The 18,439-nt window shown below is 36.6% G+C and overlaps 1 protein-coding gene across 2 annotated transcripts; it reads right to left on the bottom strand.

Moving 5' to 3' along the window:
- Positions 1-1,340: 1,340 nt before the first annotated feature.
- On the bottom strand, positions 1,341-17,159 carry LOC131156652 (E3 ubiquitin-protein ligase UPL3). Of its 2 annotated transcripts, XR_009137047.1 has the most exons (18): positions 15,829-17,159; positions 15,405-15,515; positions 15,174-15,290; positions 14,891-15,061; positions 14,651-14,812; positions 10,882-11,130; positions 10,676-10,797; positions 9,165-10,587; positions 8,347-8,442; positions 5,844-7,424; positions 5,495-5,719; positions 5,279-5,383; positions 3,501-3,581; positions 3,335-3,403; positions 3,113-3,241; positions 2,136-2,258; positions 1,815-2,040; positions 1,341-1,537 (listed from the first exon to the last, which is right to left on the bottom strand). XR_009137047.1 is itself a non-coding variant. In XM_058110503.1 (17 exons), the coding sequence occupies exons 1-17, from the start codon at positions 16,717-16,719 to the stop codon at positions 1,975-1,977; spliced, it is 5,721 nt and encodes a 1,906-aa protein (XP_057966486.1). In that variant the 5' UTR covers positions 16,720-17,138; the 3' UTR covers positions 1,341-1,974. The 2 variants fall into 2 exon arrangements, 1 of the variants encoding a protein (XP_057966486.1); XM_058110503.1 differs by having other exon boundaries at positions 1,341-2,040; positions 15,829-17,138.
- Positions 17,160-18,439: the final 1,280 nt, after the last annotated feature.

Consider the following 18,439-nt stretch of genomic DNA (forward strand, 5'->3'; position numbering starts at 1 on the left):
ATAATAAAAAAATTAATAATTATTTTACTAAATTGTAAAAAAATTTTGGACATGAAAAATGAAAAATAAGGAAAGTATTTTGTAATTGATCTTATTATTATTTTTTAAAATTTATATATATTTAATTATATTTAAATTCATATGATCATTTAATTTTTATTTTAATTTAAAAGTGTATAAAACAAATAATTTATTCTAAAAAACTATTTTTGAATATTAAAATTTCTAACAAAGGTTGCCAAAACAACTGAACTATAAAATATGATTTTTAATTTTTTAACAAATAGTTAAAAAACGATAATAGAAACAAAAAACTAACATCATTAATAAAAGCATTTTTATAATCTATTTCTTCATTATGAAAAAACATAGACGGAAAACAAAAAACAACAATACCAAACAAACCCTAAGCATGTTATGCTTCAATTTAGGAGCACTTCATACTACAACAAATACTTACTGCAAAAAATATCTTTTCAAAACAATTTTTTCAAGAACTATTTAAATGATTTTAAAAAACAATCTAACAAGAATATAAAACCATCTTGCCCCCACAAGGACAGCTTAGGCTAAATGATCAGGTTTCAAACCTTAGAGGTTACGACTTTTCATTTGTAATAATATATTCATATTTAAGTACAAAAGGGTTCCCGACAAATTAGTTGAGCATCAAAGGCCTTACCATACCATCATTTAAATAAAAAAAAGGTATAAAACCATATTGAACATCACATCCTCAATTTAACCAATATAGAACTCAAAAGGCTGAAGAAGCAGAAGGAACAAATTAAGATAAAATGATATAAAAACAACACAGCCATACTGCAATTTCCTATTGCATCCCCTTCTTTGTTCAATTGGAAAGAATGGCTCTAAATTTTTACAAAAACAAAAATAAATAAATGAACATTCATTTCTTAGCTAGTAATTCCCACATCAGACGTTTTGTTTGGTAGACAATACAAACTGGGTGAGAATGGTGCAAGACCTATGCTGACTGATTTGGAGTCTCTAATTTACAAAGCTGCAACAGCTACTGAATGCCTAGAAAAGTTGCTAGGCATTCCGTCACAAGGGAGGGCAAGGCCAGGGGGGCCATGTGAGAATTAAAATAAAAACACATGCATGGAAGATGCGCCCCTCCTCCCCCAAAAAAATAAAAACAAACTTGTTTCAACATGATAACTATGTAAACTCATTCATACGATACAAGGTGGCGTTGTTCCTTCCCTCCATTTCCCAGTATCACATTCAGCCCAAACAGGCTTCAGCAATGAAGTGCATTCATTTGAGCAGTAAGCACAAGCTGAAATTTTAAATTGAAAAAATGAAGGGAAAACTGAATATCAATGGTTGAAAGATTTTATTTTTCACTTTCAAGGATCGTACAGCCATACATGTATGCTCTGCTAGTCGGTAAAACAGACGAGAAATAATCAAGAATTCCTATTTATTTACAACCACTAACGGCTGAAAAAAGAGCTCTGCAAATTCCATCTTTAATGCTTCCTCTCTTCAAACATGGGGAAGATCGAACCTGAACAAAACTTTAACACTTTAACTGACATCCATTGAGCGAATATAATCACTGAAGGGCAATAAATTGCTTTCCAAAAGTGTGTTCTTTTTTAACATTTTTTTTTTTGTTGTGGGGTGTTGGGGGGAATACATGGTAAACAACAAACCAGGATTAATGGGGAAATAAATTGAAAGGATCATAAAAATATTGAAACTACTAATTAATAGAGGATAAATTAGTGGCTCCCCATGTGCAAATTCAATGAGACAGCCGCCAGGCGGATATAAAAACTGACCTTAGGGAGGCCGTAGTTCAGGACCCGTCACAAAACGAAGCCATTATTTGAGCAAAATAGGGTGCTACTTCCAACATCAAAATTAGCCCAGGTAAGAGAAATGACCCCTAGAACTGTTGCGATATAATATACACGGGTTGATTAGTTTAGTTCTCAAGCCTCATGACAAATCAAACGATCCCTGCCCTTCGCTGATCGCATAGAGTAATTTCTTGTACATGATTTCCTGTTTTGGAGCAAAGAATATTTTTCAAGGGTAAAAATACTAAAGAACACTGAAATATCGTGCCACTCCTTGTAAAGATCATACATATACTGTACCTTGGTAGAGTAGGGAGGAAGTTTCAGGTAATTAGCACACGTCATGACGCTAGGCAAGTCATCATCAGCTGATTCTGAAGGACCAGATCCATTGGAAGCTGTGTTGCTAGCAGTTGAAGAATGCTGCACCAGGCATGCTCATATAAATGCCATGACCATGCATTTCAAAAATAATAATAAACAGCATTTTAAAATGTTCAGGAGCCATGAATAAAAAAAACTGAATTCTTTTTCTCCACTCCGTAAAGGCAAAATATCGATGAGGCTAATGAACAGAGGCCTTTTACACTGCTCACAGTTTTTAGTAAAAAAAAAAAAAAATGAAAACCATTTTTATCTGAAAATAGTCTAGGATTGCTTATTATAAGTACTTTTTCGAGTAAGTAATTTCCGAGAAAATATTTCTTAAAAAATATTTATTTTCCTAAAAAAATGTAGTTTGAAAAAGTAAGCCTTTTTTGGAAAATAAATATTTTTTAAGAAATATTTTCTCTGAAAGTACTTTTTGAAATAAATGCTTATTAAATAATAAACCAAGTATTACTTTTTGCGACAAGTACTTATAATAAATACTTTTCTGAAGAAGTGTTTATTTTTTAAGACATTCCAAATGGGATATAGGTGCCTGAAAATACAACTCCAATGCCCATATACAGAAACGAACTACACTAACAAGCGCTTAAGAGAGGACTGTAGCAAAAGCCAAAAGTGGTAATAAATTTTAGACAATATCATATTTGATCTGTCCAAAGAACAAATATAACCATTTCACTTCTTTCCTCAGAGAAAAGAAGAGGGCAGGGAATTCAAGATATTGAATTAATAAAAACCCATACACAATGGAATGATTTCATTTCCAATTGACTTCTGGATTTCGAAGTTCCATGATGTCACGGCTTGTGAAAATCTTCAATAAAATGTAAGTTACATTTTAAAAGGAAAAATAAAAATGAGCGAACTAAATCACCATCTTATACCTTTCTCACAATGGTCAACTTTGGATTTAGCACTGCAAGGCCACCAGGAGGAAGCCTAGGGGCACCAGTAACAAACTGACAGAAGGCCCGCTGCAGTTCTGGGGTGAATTCTCCCATGATCTCGAGGAGCTAAAGGGAACAGGAAAAAATAGATAAAAAGGATAATGTAATAACTGATTAAGAACTTGACAAACTCCATTCGCAACTAGCAAAGAACATTACATTAATAATTGCAGGGCTCTTGGCTGTGTATCCATGATCAAATTTTATGTGATCAACAAGTGTCTCAGCCTGCAAAAGCATGAAATCAAAATTTTTAAACATACTCATGCAACAAAGATTTCAATAATTCGACTATAACTTGTTATACTAAAATCAAGCAGAATACCTCCCACAACTCTCTACGACCACAAAGCAAATAATCCAATTCATGTGGAGAAAATATTTGCAGAGACGAGATGTCAAAGACCTGTTGCAAAGCAAAACTATAAGCTAAGGGGCACAAATATGAAACAAAAACCAGAGAAAAATGTGGAGAAGCAAGAAACATAAAATCAAACTGCAAATGTCCAACAAATGAAATAAGAATAACAAAACTATAATTGAACCCAAAAGATGGGACTGGACACCACCAAACAAAATGACTGAAAATAGTAATGGGCAAGATGGCAAAAATGGCATTTCAGTATTGATAAGCTATATATAACTTAAACACAGAGTATATATCAGAGCACTGCACTAATTTGCAACTATGAAATCATACGAGAAGATTTGAGAAAATAAGAGAGGAGATACAAAAGTAAACAATTAACTCAAGTAAAGTTGGGACAGCAAAAGAAATCAAAACAGTTAATAACATGTGATTTGCTTTCAACAATCTGTCCAAACACTTCCTGTCATTGAAAGTCAAAAGTAAAGAGCACTTAATAAGAAAGATTTTAAAACTGGGTTGCACCATCTGTCAAGGAAACGATAACTTGAAAAGCCATCATTAACTCTGAAATTGAAATTCTAGTTGTATCATGCTTCCATAAATTCTTCAGTAAATCACAAAATTTCAACATTGAAGCTTTTTTATTATGATGAAATGAATAACTGAATCCAATATTGTGGATTCTTTTCTTAACTAAGATCATAACTTTCTGTCATTCGGAATGTGGGAAAGGGCTGCCTAACCACTAGGCCATGCCCTTGGCCACACTTTATTCATTTTTTGGTGCCTTTCAATCCCTTTCCCCAACTGTCAAAACATAATAATTGAGCCAAACTGATAAGGAGCCTGAAATACTGTTGGAAGTAGCCATAGCAGCACAAACAGCTTATGCATGCCAAGGCAGCGAAAAAAAGTGTATTAATAGGTAATGCAATGGAGTCTATAAACCAAAACAAGAAGACAAATGCGATGGCAATCCAAAGTAAAGAAGACCCTGTTTGGTATCGTTACTGTTTTCTGTTTCTATTTCCCCACAGTGAAACAGATTAAAAAAATGTTTTTATTTATGTTGTCAATTTTTTGTTTCTATTGTCAGTTTTCAAATATTTGCTGAAAAACTGAAAACCAGATTTTATGATTTTTAGTTGTTTTGGTAACCTGTTATCAAAACTTTAAATATCCAGAAATAGTTTTTTTGGATTAAATTATTCATTTTATACACTCTTAAACTAAAATAAAAATTAAATGATCATATGAATTTAAATATAATTAAACGAAAAATATAAGTAAATTTCAAAAATTGAAAATAAATCCAATTACAAAATACTTCTACTATTTTTAAATTTTCATGTCCAATAAAATTTTTATTGTGAAGTAAATTTTGAAAATAGAACAATTAAATAAAATAAATATAATAAATTTTTTTTTGTTATAGTAATTTTTTAATGTGCATTATTTGTAATTTTATTATTTTAATTATATTTTTATAATATTATTTGTTTTAAAATGAAAATGAGCATTTTCAATTAAGTTTTTAATTTGTATTAATTTTATAAATGTTAACTAAACAGGTTGCTGGTTTCTAGTTTTTAGTTTGTTTTTGGTTTTTGGCTTTCGTTTCTCTAATTTTTTATAGTGGTACCAAACGGCCCTAAAAATTACGACTACATAAATGATAATATCAGAAGATGCATTAATTTATTAAATATTTGCTTAAAAAATGTTGTCTCAACCTGATTGAACCCTGCTCTAAAGGATTCCATTTGCCGCAAAATCCCAGTCTTGACAGTTGCATCAACAACGACAGATACATATTCCTCCAAGTTACTAATATCCACCTGAAAATTTTAACAAAACAAAATTTTCAAAACAATTCCTTTTTGAGCAGATGCCAAGTAAAAAGATGGTATCAAAATAATAAAGCCATGGTCTAAGGGCATGTAGAGTACATTTTCTTCCCCTGGTTTTAAAATGTAATCAGGATAGCCTGGGAGTGTGAAATCCAAACAAAGATCTTCAATTGGGGCACCACGAAAACGTAAATCAGCTATTGCATCACGATTACCACCACCCATTGACTCTAGATATTGCTTCCGATAAACAAGGACTTGCAATTCTTGCAAAACCTTCCCAAACTCCGCATCAAAAGAAAGTATATCATGCAAATCAAGCTCCTGCAAAGGATCAGAAGCCTCAGTATCTAGTGCAAATCAAACAAGGGAACCATATATGGCTCCTCGACAAAGAAAAAAGCAAAACATTTCACTACAAGGAAAGAAAGCAAGGCAGTTAGCTTACTTGACCAAGCACAAGCTTATAAAATGCTGTTGACAGTGGCAGATCCAAAAGTCGCCCATCTTGAAGAGCTTTAGCCATCACACGCCCAAGTAACCGAAAATATTCAATGACTTTGAACAGTTGGCTACCATCAGAACCATCAGCATTTGGTGGCCAAGGACGAGGGAACAACCCAAGAGGAGCTTGGACAAGATCAGTCTCACCATCCACAGAAACAACCCCAGAAATATTATTGGCTTTCTCATTTTTCTGTTCATCTCCATCAATTTCCATTGATGATTTGTTGGATGAACCATTAGACCTCCACATTCCTAGTCCAACCTTCTGTAAGTCATGACTCAAAAGGGTGTAGAACTCCAATGTCGGGCCTAATCCAGTGCCAACTTCACCAAAATATTCTACTTCAAGAACAGCCTTTTGGCTAGAATACATCTCCATGACTTTAGCAGCAGAATCCAAAATGCGGTTTCTAGAGACACGAACTTTTTGGCGCTGTAATCTCCCCACTCTCACCTCTCTTTCATTTGCTGATCCATGACCATCAGCTCCCTGCTGCTGCTGAAGACGATAAAGTGCACGAGATAATCCAAAAGCAGTTGAATAGAAGTACTGCCGTCGGGTCTCAAAAGGAAACAAAAATGGGCATGCCTTTGTCAACTGGTAGCACCAAGATGGAAGACTCCCACTGCACAATGCAAGTGCATCTTGGATTTGTCGAGCCAACTTTGGAGTGAGCTTGCCATTGACAAATTCTTCATAAGGAACCCTGGCACCAGTTGCACTCAGCTCATCAAGACAAGAAATTTTCCCTTCAGCAAAATTGTCACACACTGCCTGGATTCTTAAACGGGGTGCAAGCTGATTCAATCCCTCTAAAACACGCAAAAGTGCCAAAATATTGTAGGTAGGGTTAGATTTTTCCATATCACAAGGAAGTTCCCCCTGCAAAATGCTATCTAGAAGAGACATTCGATGCAATGGTGCATCAGAATTGGAACTGGAAGCAGAACCAGATTTGGAAGATTTTGATGGGGCAGTAGAATTTGATCCACCAACAGAAACTTTGTCAGCCTGACTGTCTGCCCTTTGATAGGTGATGGTATAAATATCACTCCACAACCTGCTCCCATCACTAGATATAAAATCACTACCAGTATATCTCTCATCATCATCCTCATCGAGCACAAGCTGTCGTTGGATAGCTTGATAGATTGTCAAGTGCCTGTTAAGACGCTTCCCAGCTGCAGAAAAAATTAATCTAGGAGGATCATTTGAACTAAACAGAAGCCGCCCTTGCCGATCTCTGCCTCCCCTAATACCTCTACCATTTGCAGATGCAAGGCCAGCCATAGCAGCAGCAGCAAATGACATTGCACCCCTTGAACCAAAAGAATTACCACTCCTAAAATCGGCAGAATCTGAGCCCCTAACAGTAGCTGCTCTGCTACTAGAACCAGAAGCAGGATTGGTCTGGCTATCACTTGTTGCAGGGGCAACAGTACTATCCTCTCCAGTGTCACCCAATTTTACATCATGCACTTTGTCTGGTGTGCAAACAGGAAGAGAATCATCTCTAAGCACCTATAAATTGCAGATGAAGAAATAATTAGTAAAGTTCTATCACAATAGCAGTGCTGTCAGAATCTACAGATTTGCAGGTCAAAAACACTATTTTCCATTCGCCTTTTTAAAAAAATAAAAATAAAACCCATGTAATTCTAATTAGGAATGTGCTCAAATTTTTCATAAGAATGCAGAAAAAATTGTCCATAATCATTGGAACAAAATCTAGACAGACTAAGAATTTAGGGTATTTGTGAGAATCTCAAGAGAGATGACAATAGAAAAGAGGACACATCTTGACGAACTCCTATTGAGGCTTAAATAATCATAGGCAATAAATACTAATCACAACATCCCATGTGGTTGTGACATGACATGATAGTTAGAATATAGGATGAGAGAGTTGGATCACTCAGTCCCTGTCTGTATCATCATCTCTTTATATTTGTTTTCTTCCTAGTCTCTATACAATTACAGAGGAGGAGGATAAGGTGTCCTCCACAAGACCAAAAATAGAGGAAGTAAAAAATACAGAACACATAAATCAAAGTGAGTTTTTTTCCTAGTCTCCATAAAATCATGTAATAGTGACACGGAACAATTCCCATGCATAACACAATAAATGCCCTCATTTTGAGCGTAATGTGGTTAGCATTTTGAAATGTACTATGCTTGCTCCCCTGGAGAGGTGCTGTTCTAATTAATTAACTCAAAAGCAGAAATAATTCCAACATTCCAACCAACCAGCACCTATGTCACTCCAAAGAGCCTAAATCACAATGCAATAAAAATATATTCAGGTTAACATTAGGCATTCACATTCTATAGCATGAGCAACTATTGGAACTCTAATAGATGAGAAGCATAACAAATCTCAACACCATCTAGACCTACAATGAAATGCTGAAGAAAATTAAAAGAAAAATGTTGGCTACCATACATCATCATGCTCATCATCTTCATCGTCTGAGATATCATCGTCTTCAATCACCAATGCATCGTCAATTTCAACAGGAGATATGTCCAACTCTTCATCCTACATGGTACCAAAGGGAGGAAAAAGATGGGAAAATTCATGAAGTAAGATTCACCATTGGAGTAATAGAAGGGATGGTTAAAGCTTCCATTATAAGTGTGTACAAAGAACTGCATAGAAGCAAAATACAAAGAAAACATTTACACAAATATTTACTGCGATGCAACCACTTTCTTGAAATGAGGTGATTAAACACAGGCATCTATTACAATAACCAGAAAACAAATATCTCCTTTTCCCCTTCCTGAGGACAAGCAAACTAACGTCCGCACTAGAGCAAAAGAACAGAAGTGTGCCTTAACAGGATAACTTCCCAAAAAATAACATCCCAATGTAAAATAAGATAACCAGAAAGCATTCATGGCCTTCCCTTTCCATCTCTACACAATTAAATAATATAATTTCACTATACCAACATAAGCAAAAGAGTTCAGCAGAGAAGTTAACAACCATGCCAACAGACACAGATATCTATTACATATCGATTTCTGGCATAATTTTGTTTGGTTGCAACAGCCATTTGCAACTGTGAATTTAGTCACAATAGGAACCCAACCTAGGCAAGCTAAAAGTAAAGTGCCGCACACTATTCACCCCACACGTGCTCAAATAATGTGAAAACAAATTAAACATACAACAGGAATGGCAATGTCTAAAACACGATAGTGAGTTATTCACTATGCAGTGGGTATTTTCATATTCTAGAGAATTATGCAGCATACCTCAGAACTGGAGTCCGCATTCACCGGTTTCACTTGTGCATCTTTATCTAAAGCTGCCCTTCTACGAGCAGCATTTCTTGTTTGAGGTCCTCTCGCCTCCTCCTGGGCAGGCTTCAGGACAGCTTTACCCTTTCCCTTTGATGAGCTTGTGTTTTTCTCTTGTGATGGCTCCTTCCTAGCTGTGTCTCCTATATTCACAGATGATCTGGATCTAGTAGAATGGCGACGAGTTGTTGAAGGAGTAGAAGTTGAAGGTGATGAAGCACCAGCACCCGTAGGAGTCGTCCCAGATTCTGAGTTCCCAACAGATGCCGATGGCTTAGATTCTCCTCGTTGCACCCGAGGCAATAGAAAGTCTTCAACAGCTGCTAAACTTGCTAATGGATCAATCAGCACAACATTAGAAGAATAATCACGGAGAGACTTCTCTCCTTGAGCTCTACAAAGGCGCAGCTTAAATGGCTGAGACAAAGCACTTAATCCAGAAGAGAGCCGTGCATTCCCACTAGATGATCGTGATGAATGGCTCAGCACAACTGGAAAACGCTCTAAAGATGACAAAGCATTTTGAAGCTTCTCAACCAATACAGTCATAGGAGCCACGCTCCCTCCATTAGAATGAGATGGGAGGGCAACAGCAACAAATGATTTAAATCTTCTGAGTGCTTGCTGTCGAAGCTTGGGCAAATTAGCCTCTGAAATTCTTTCCTTGGAAAAATATCCACAAGAAAAATAATTCAGCAAAGCCGCAACAACTCCACTACCTATAAATTCAAATGTGGAAACACCATCTCCTTTGCTTAGTTCTACCAACATCTCTGATATCACCCCTAACAAACTCTCCTCTTTTGTTGGAGAGAAGTCAACAAAACGAGGCCCAGAGGTCTTCAGTTTTCCCTTTGCTTTAGTCTTTTGATCATCAACACCAGCATTCAACTTTGCACAAAGATTCTTCAAGAGTAAAAGATCATCGGTGACTCCAACGTCAACAGCCCCAGGGTCAGAAGGGAAATACTTATCTCTAAAAGTTTTGGCACACGCACTAACAGTTGTGCGAAGACTAGAATTTGCAGTTGGAATTTCTAATGAACTCGGAGGAGAACCAACACTTACAGAAACAGAATTCTTCAATTCTTCCAAAGAATTTACATCTAAATTTGAATTGCCACTGCGTCGCCGATAACGCCTTGAGCGTGTTGACGTACCAGGTACAGATTCACCATCCTTGTCAGTCGAAGATGTCTGGGCAGAAACAGTATTTGGTGACCCAGCCAATATGAGAGCATCTACAGCATGAACCACACCTTCTCTCACAAACATCTTGGAGAATATCCCAGGAAGTTTTTCCATTAGAATCTCTGCAATCTGCAAGGAAGGGACCAAGACCTGTGGATCCTTCCATGCTAAAACACCAGCTAAGAAACTAGAGAGAGATCAAATAATAAAACTAGTTAGTATCCCATTTACTTGGCATGGTACAACGTGGATCTAAATGGTCAAAGTGCAAATACCTCGATATATTTGTTACACTTATTAAAGACTCTATCATATCTGCGGTGCTGAAGTACATCAACTTTCCAATTACTGAAAGGCACTTGTGGCGAACAGGACCATTCACACTTGATCCATATATCTGCTTGATAAAAGAAAGGACAACATCATTTACTTAACAAAACAAATAAGAACCAGATGCCAGCAGACATGCTGCACAACTGACCTGAATTAGAACAGGAAGAAGGTCCATTCCAAACTGCTTAAGAAGCTCAGGCTGATCATTTAATAGCTTCTCACGGGCTGAAACCTCAGGCACATTTCCATTCACATCTTCTTGTTTTCCAGAACTGCCGGCAGGGGACTTCTTCACAAGCGATCCTTTCACAAAAATATTAGAACTGGCAGGAAGCGAAATGGTTCCTTGTGGCAGTGGAGGGAGAAGCTCATTTGCAAGATTCACAATCTCAAAAATCTAAATCCAGAAAAATATATATATATACATTAATATTTGATTAAAGAAATAATATCTAGGTTCAAATTCTACTCTTAACTAAATAATAAAAAAAAAAAAAAAAACCCAGAACAATAGAAGTTAAAATCAAGAGAGAACAGCAATTATATAGCAACATTATGAAACTACAATTTGCACCACTGCATGCGGATGCAGACAACAAAACACGGGCACATGTGAAAGGCAAATCCTTAAAAATGGGACAGGGCATGGCACGGACACAATATATCAGAGTCCAATCTCAGCGCAATGGTCTTAGCCCATTTCCAAGGCATTGTCTGTGCTTTAACCCATCACATCTCATGGTTTTCCCCATAAAAGGGGCTTATGAGACCTAATATATGCCAAGATCTCCCTAGTCCCTAGCATATGCATATGCTTTTTCCAGTTTTCCACTACCTCTTCCTCCCATAGAAACTTTCAATAAACCACTTCTTCCAGTTTAAATCAATAAATATACTAAATCTCAAGTTTATTTCGTTTGAGTGTTGGAGAAATTAAAGAATATTTAAAATTGTAAGTGTTTAGAAAGTGACACACCCATGCCCAAGTTTTTGACAACATCAATGCACAAACACAGCTTTGCATGCACCTGCTAGATAGTAATGAGTCACCAACCAAAATACATATATAAAATGGATGCATGGTAATTTTTTTTTAAAAATAAAAAAAGAAGATATATTGTGTGTGTGTCTGTGCGAGTGAGAGAGAGAGAGAGAGAGAGAGAGAACCTAACGGAGGATATGAGATCCTCAAAAAACCAACATGAAGTTCAATAAAAATAAATAATAATAAAAACAAACAATAATCAACCAAGAAATCCCCATTTTAAACCCTTCCCAGTGTAATTCATTGTATTTTGAATATTTCTTCCCTCGGACCATTCTTCAGGTTTTATCACCATAAACTGCAATTTATTCTTTATGTCTAACCCCATTATCTAGTCATGCAGATGCAATTGTCTAGGGAAAAAAAGTTGCAAAACAATAACAACAAGCCTTAAGTCCCACTACGTGGGGCCAGCTACATGAATCATTTTCCGCTAATTCACCCGATCGAGAGCATTTTCCTCTATTAAATTAAGGGCTATTAAATCCTTCCTCACTACCTCATTCCAAGTTATTTTAAGTGTACCCTGTGCACCTTTTCATGCCAAAAACAATAACTCACTCACTCCTCCTTATAGGTGTTTTACTAGGTCTGAGTTTCAAATGCCGAAACCATATACACTGCCCCTCCCTTATCTTGTCTTCAACCACTGCTATGCCTAAATTATTATGTATATGCTCATTTCTTACTTTATCTTTTAATGTTATACCACTCATCCACCTTAACATTTGCATTGCAACAACTTTTACTTTTTGTACATATTATTTTTTAGTTGCCCAATATTCTAAACCATAAAGCATAGTCGGTCTTTTAGTTGTCCATAAAACTTTCCTTTTAATTTTAAGGATATTTTACAATCACACAACACACCTAATGCACTCCATTTTACCCAACTTGTTTTAATTCTATGTACTACATCATCTTCAATTTCCCCTTCCGCTTGCATAATAGATCCAAGATATCTAAATCTATTAGTGCTATTAATCTCTTGATTATCAAGTTTAATCTTTTCTCCACTACTCCTCCTTACATTACTGAAATTACATTTCATATATTCTGTTTTATTCCTCCTTATCCTAAGCCCCTTAGACTCTAATGTGACTCTCCAAAGTTCTAGCTTAAATTCCACTCCATTCCTACTATCATCAATATAGTTAAGAGAACAAGAAACTTAAAAGATATATTAGGTAAAAGAAACTAATTTTGTTGTTTTCTTTCTTGGAAAAATTATTTGAGCCAAATACACAACAACAGCTCCTTGGAGAGATTCTTGTTGGCCCAAGTAGACATAATCTCTCTGTTCTCAGCAATGCCTGGACAGTCATATTTCAAAAAGATTATACACTAGAAGATAAAAATTGCAAGTGGGTTTTAAAATGCACTATAGAAAACCCCTAAACAAAATTTTCACAGGTTTCTAGCTCACTATATAGCTTTTTTAAGTTTTTCCAATTCATAAGCCATAGGATTAGCTTTCAACAAAAAACTGCCTATGAGGATCAAAACATAGGACAAGGCATAAAACAGTTGCTCTGGAGAGCATTATTCAATACTGTGACATATGAAGGCACAATAAAGTTGATGATAACCAACTTCCAGCTTGTTTTAATGATTCTTCTTCCGATTCTACTCCTTTTTGGATAACAAGCGTGGCTGTTAAGTTGTCCACAACCCCAAGCACCAACCAACTGGAACCCCACCCATAGCACCAGGTTAACTGAACATACTGGTCCTGGGCCTTATTTTAATGGTTCATTTTACATAACACCAAATGTCTTTTGCATGTTTACCACAAAACACTAACACCCTAGCGAACATAAAATTGGTACCATCATTCTGAAATGTGGTACATGCTCATTCCGTAAAATTAGATCTAATAATCTGAAGTTTTAATTCAATATTTTCCATGCAACATATTTTTATTACTAAAAGTAGAGCATTATCACATCTTAATTTTATATTCAGTCAGCATTGTCTACTTCACCAAAGAAAATCTCCCTTAGATATAGAAACACTTCCACATCTTCTCTTAAATAAAAATTTCAACCAACATATTTCTATTAGGTACACCCCCAACTAACTGCATTTTTAAGCATGCACCATACTATGATCTTGTCCCCTTTCCATCAAAGGAAACATTCCATGTTCTAGGTAACATTACTCTTTTAATATACTTTCAATGAGGCATTAAAAGCATACACAACTAACATGGACAAACAAAAACTATAAATTCTTTTCCAAATATAGCAACACGACGACGCTGCTGTTTTTTTACAACTAGTGCAGTTATTGTTGTCGCTAACATTTTCACTGTGGTCGTAATTGCAATATCTGCATCTTAATCAAAATTGCTTGTGCTAGTTAGTAATTTGCTTGGGAACAACATTGCAAGAGTTGAGTGTGAAATACAATCATCTCTCACAACATATTTATTGCAGAATAGAGGGAGTTGGAAAGTTCACATCACAAAAAGCTGAACTTGACTACTGTAATCAAAACAAACTTGTTTTCATTTGCCAGAATATGACTAAAATATAGCTCCACTTCAGTTACGAATGATCACAAAGTGTTCTTTTACAGTACAAAATTTATTCTCCTGATAAGTTAGTATTAAATCAGGAAGCTTGTGTTGGACTTAGTAGCCACATAAGATAAAAGAGTACTTTTAGTTGATGAAAGAGATTCGAAACACCAGGTACACGTGTAAGATATAAAATGCGGAGAAATTTAGACACGAAGATTGAGTCATACTAACTTCACTAACTACTACTCAAACAGACAAATATTTAATGCTTGTCATCGACCCATACAGCAATGAAAACAACTATCAAATGCAGTCAGGTCAGGAATCAACAAAAGAAGAGGCATGTACCTGTTCTGGTGGTCTACTTAATGCAGGAGAAACAGATATGCTAGCAGCAAGACCAGAACCTGATAGTATATCTTTAAGAATGCCACTAATTCCAAGGAGAAGCAATGTTTTGGCCCCTAAAGGAGACCCACTTGCAAATGTGGAAAGAAGCCGGATTAAGCCCTGCATGCCTCATAAATCAGAGTCTTAGCATCCATTTATTAAAAGCATTTAATAATTTGAAAGCACAAGTGCTACTACCGTGTAAGTGGGTGTGCTAAGCAATGCTTGTCCACCTCCAGAGTTTGTGGTGGAAATAAGAGAAGCAGCTTGTGCAACCAGACCATGATTGCATAGTTCATCTAATTTATCAGGTGATGATGCAAATGCTTCGGCAATTCGAGTCAGACAAACTGACGCATGCTCTAACACCTACAGACAGAACAAAGTTCGTATTATAAAAAGAAACAAAACCCAGAAAACACTTAACAAACTCTAAATTTAATAAACATAAATATATAAATATATAACTTGGGGATATTACCTTCGCATCATGATACTGAAGAAGGTTTGTCAACAGAGGGACAGCCTCCATCACAAAGTCAGCTGCATCTGAAGGGAGTTTCTTGCACATGTTTGCAGCAGTAGATAATGCCACACGCTGAAATGCAGCATTGACAAAAGACAGTGAATTAACTTAATACTAACTCAAAGAATAAGAAATAACTGACATATCAAAACTACATTTTTGAATTTTGAAAAAACAAAAAGTTACCTGAACTCCTGTGGAGAAAAAATCAAGATAAGAAAGCACAGCCATAAGGGCACCAGCTCGCAAACAGGCAGTGGGATGCTCCTGAGAGATCTTCTTCAGAGCTTGCAGAGACTGTTTTCAAATATATTAACCATCAATATCAGAATGGAGGAACTAAGCTATAATGTGTAAGGCTGACAATAAACAAGTAAAATTCGGTTAATTACAACATACTAAGACATCGCCTTAAGTGAACCAAATATTAAAAAAACTAAGTATCGAATTTTATTTGTATTTGTTTATTTTCTTCCCTGCTAGGCCATTTTATTTTCATCAATCCTTCTTCTATTTTTAAACTTTCCATCCATACACCACACCCGGGGGACCAAAAAAAGAATACAATGGGAAAAATAACTAAATAAGATAAACCAAGAAAAATCACTACCTGCTCTGCCAAGTCCATGTATTCAATCGTCAGCAATCGTGCACAAAAACAAGAAACTGCACCATAATGCACAACTGCTGCACACGAAGAAGGCAACACATCGCACAAATGCGTTAATGCCCTCGCTGCAAGAAGCATTATATCGGGGTTGTTCTCATGGTTGAGCAGCCCCACAAGCACAGGAACAAACGAGTCCACTGAAAATGTACTCAGCGATTCCTCGGTCCCAATAGAAAGCATCTCACAGAGCTGGGTCAAAGCCTCGACCTGCCTGCCTTCCTCACCGTCCGCTCGCAACCCAGATAAAATCTTCTTGAGCCGGCCACTCTGGTGTGAAGATGATGCCGATGCCATTGCGGAAGATGGAAGCAGATCATCTAGCCCAGCACCAAGTTTCCGAAGCAGGCCTTGAAGCGCACTGCTCGCCGATGTTAAATTCTGATGCAAAATCCCAACACCACCCTCGCTGTCATTATCGTCCTCGTCGTCTTCGTCAGCCCTACCCTCCATGTTCAACCCTAACTCCCTATCTCTATCCCTATCCCTATCCCTCTCCCTAATCCTAACTTCGTGTTCCTTCTCCTTCCCTTTGTCCGAATTATCCTTATCGGAACCCTGATTCTTTCCACGGCGACCGCGTGCGGCGGAGCCTGATGATTCGTTAGTTGAATCCATCGGAGCAATCGAAGAAGCTAGCGAGTCCTGGGAACGAGAAGCGCGCGAACGAGTAGAGATCGAAGAAACGACAACGGGCACAGAGGACGAGGACGCGGCGGCAGCAGCGGCGGAGGAAGAGAGACGAGCTCGCTTGCTGGAACGGGTAGTGGGTCCTGAAGACGATGAAGGGGCTGCTGAGGTGGCCTCCGCCCGCTTCCGACTCCGAGTTTCCATACAAAAACCCAAACCCTCAAATCGAGGATTTGCTCGCCTGCCGATCGACGTCGGCGGCGATCAAACTGTCCCCGATCCAAGAAACCCCACCATCTCCAAACCCAACAATTTGATTTTCAAAACCCCAAAAAAGATCCAATCTTTCCGAGTTCAGCTCCTTCCAAAACCCCAAATCGCAAACCCCAAAATCCCCTCAATTCCGTCCAGTTTCAGTTAAAAATTTCACAAAATTCGCGATGATTAGTTCAAGTTACAGAGAAATAGAAAAACATAGACCAAGACCGAGATATCACTAGAGAGCGTGAGAAGCAGAGCGAGCGATTGGCAAGAAGCCCTAAAACCAAGACTAAGAAGAAGAGAACGAAAGAGAGATGCTGGGGTGCGGGGTATTTTTCTCTCACATAAGGTGGGCTTCCATGGCGGTGAATGCTTCTTCGCCCAAAGCGTCTTTATCGCCCGATGCTTTCCTAGGGCGTGCCAGGTAGACCCTAATATTCCTACGTGGCCTTCCCTCATTGGCAGCTGTTTTGTACTGTTTCCCGACTTCCAGATGGTAGTTGACAACTCTGCCGACCCACGAGACCGGGTTGTACCCGCTTCCACATTTTAGATCCGTTACCAATTAGTTCGGTTTAGCCCATTTTAAAGGCTTTTATACGCTTTAAATTGATCTTGTAAATATATATAAGTACACAAAACAGATGGATCAACTCTCCCATCAAAATTTAAGCAAATTGAAGCATGAGTGCTTTCCTCAACTCAATTTGACCCAGTTGATTTGTATTTTTAAAGGCATTAGAGTTGAAAATTAGTAATATCAAAAAATTAATTCGATCTTTCGAACCTACAATACGCAATAACCATCTATAATCATAACAAAAATGTAAACTTAGAAGACCCCAAATGACATCTTGGAGCCTTTTCCAACATGCCATGAGGGGTTAAATGGTTACACGATGATAAAGGTATTACTTTCCGTCCACTAATCATAATTTATCTTCCAATTTCCCTTGTTAATTTTACATTATATATGATATTTAGTTGCATCTTCTAATATTTAGATGTTTTTTAGACTTCATTAAATATATTGTGTATCGTCAAATATCAATGACAGGTAGGATCAGCAATATGCACAAATAAATCATACTAAGTTTGGCAAATAATTATAATTCATCTTATTCAAATTTGTTTTTATTGACTCAATAGTTCTTATGAGCTAAAATGAACTATGTGCTTCATTCTTTTAAATTTCAAATCAAGTTGAACTAAAATAATTAAAACTTGATTTGTTCAATAAGATTCGTTAGCTTTTTTTTTTTTGTAGATTTTTAAAATGCTATGAGCCCAATGTTTAATGAATTTTTTTTATCAATTTAAGGCTGATATTAAGCGTATTTTGTTCGGACCTAACTCTAAACCTCAATTTTAAAATTTTAAGGAAATAATATATTTTTGTGAGTTTTTAAAACGCAAATTAGGTTAATTTTGAACTGAACTTCGATAACTTATAGTGAATGCAGCCAAAAAAGAACAAGGTTAGGTCAATTCTTTTGACATTTAATGAAAATACCATATTTTAAACGTATTTTAAGAAAGCCAATATTTTTACTAGTTTAAAACTCTAACCTTAACTATTTGAAAATGAGTTAGGGATGGAGACAAAGAAAGCTCACATTTAACACTTTGGAGGAGGCACGGAAAATAATTTGGGGGATTCACT

Source organism: Malania oleifera, chromosome 5 (assembly GCF_029873635.1).
Source record: "Malania oleifera isolate guangnan ecotype guangnan chromosome 5, ASM2987363v1, whole genome shotgun sequence".
In the NCBI taxonomy this organism is placed as follows: domain Eukaryota; kingdom Viridiplantae; phylum Streptophyta; class Magnoliopsida; order Santalales; family Ximeniaceae; genus Malania; species Malania oleifera.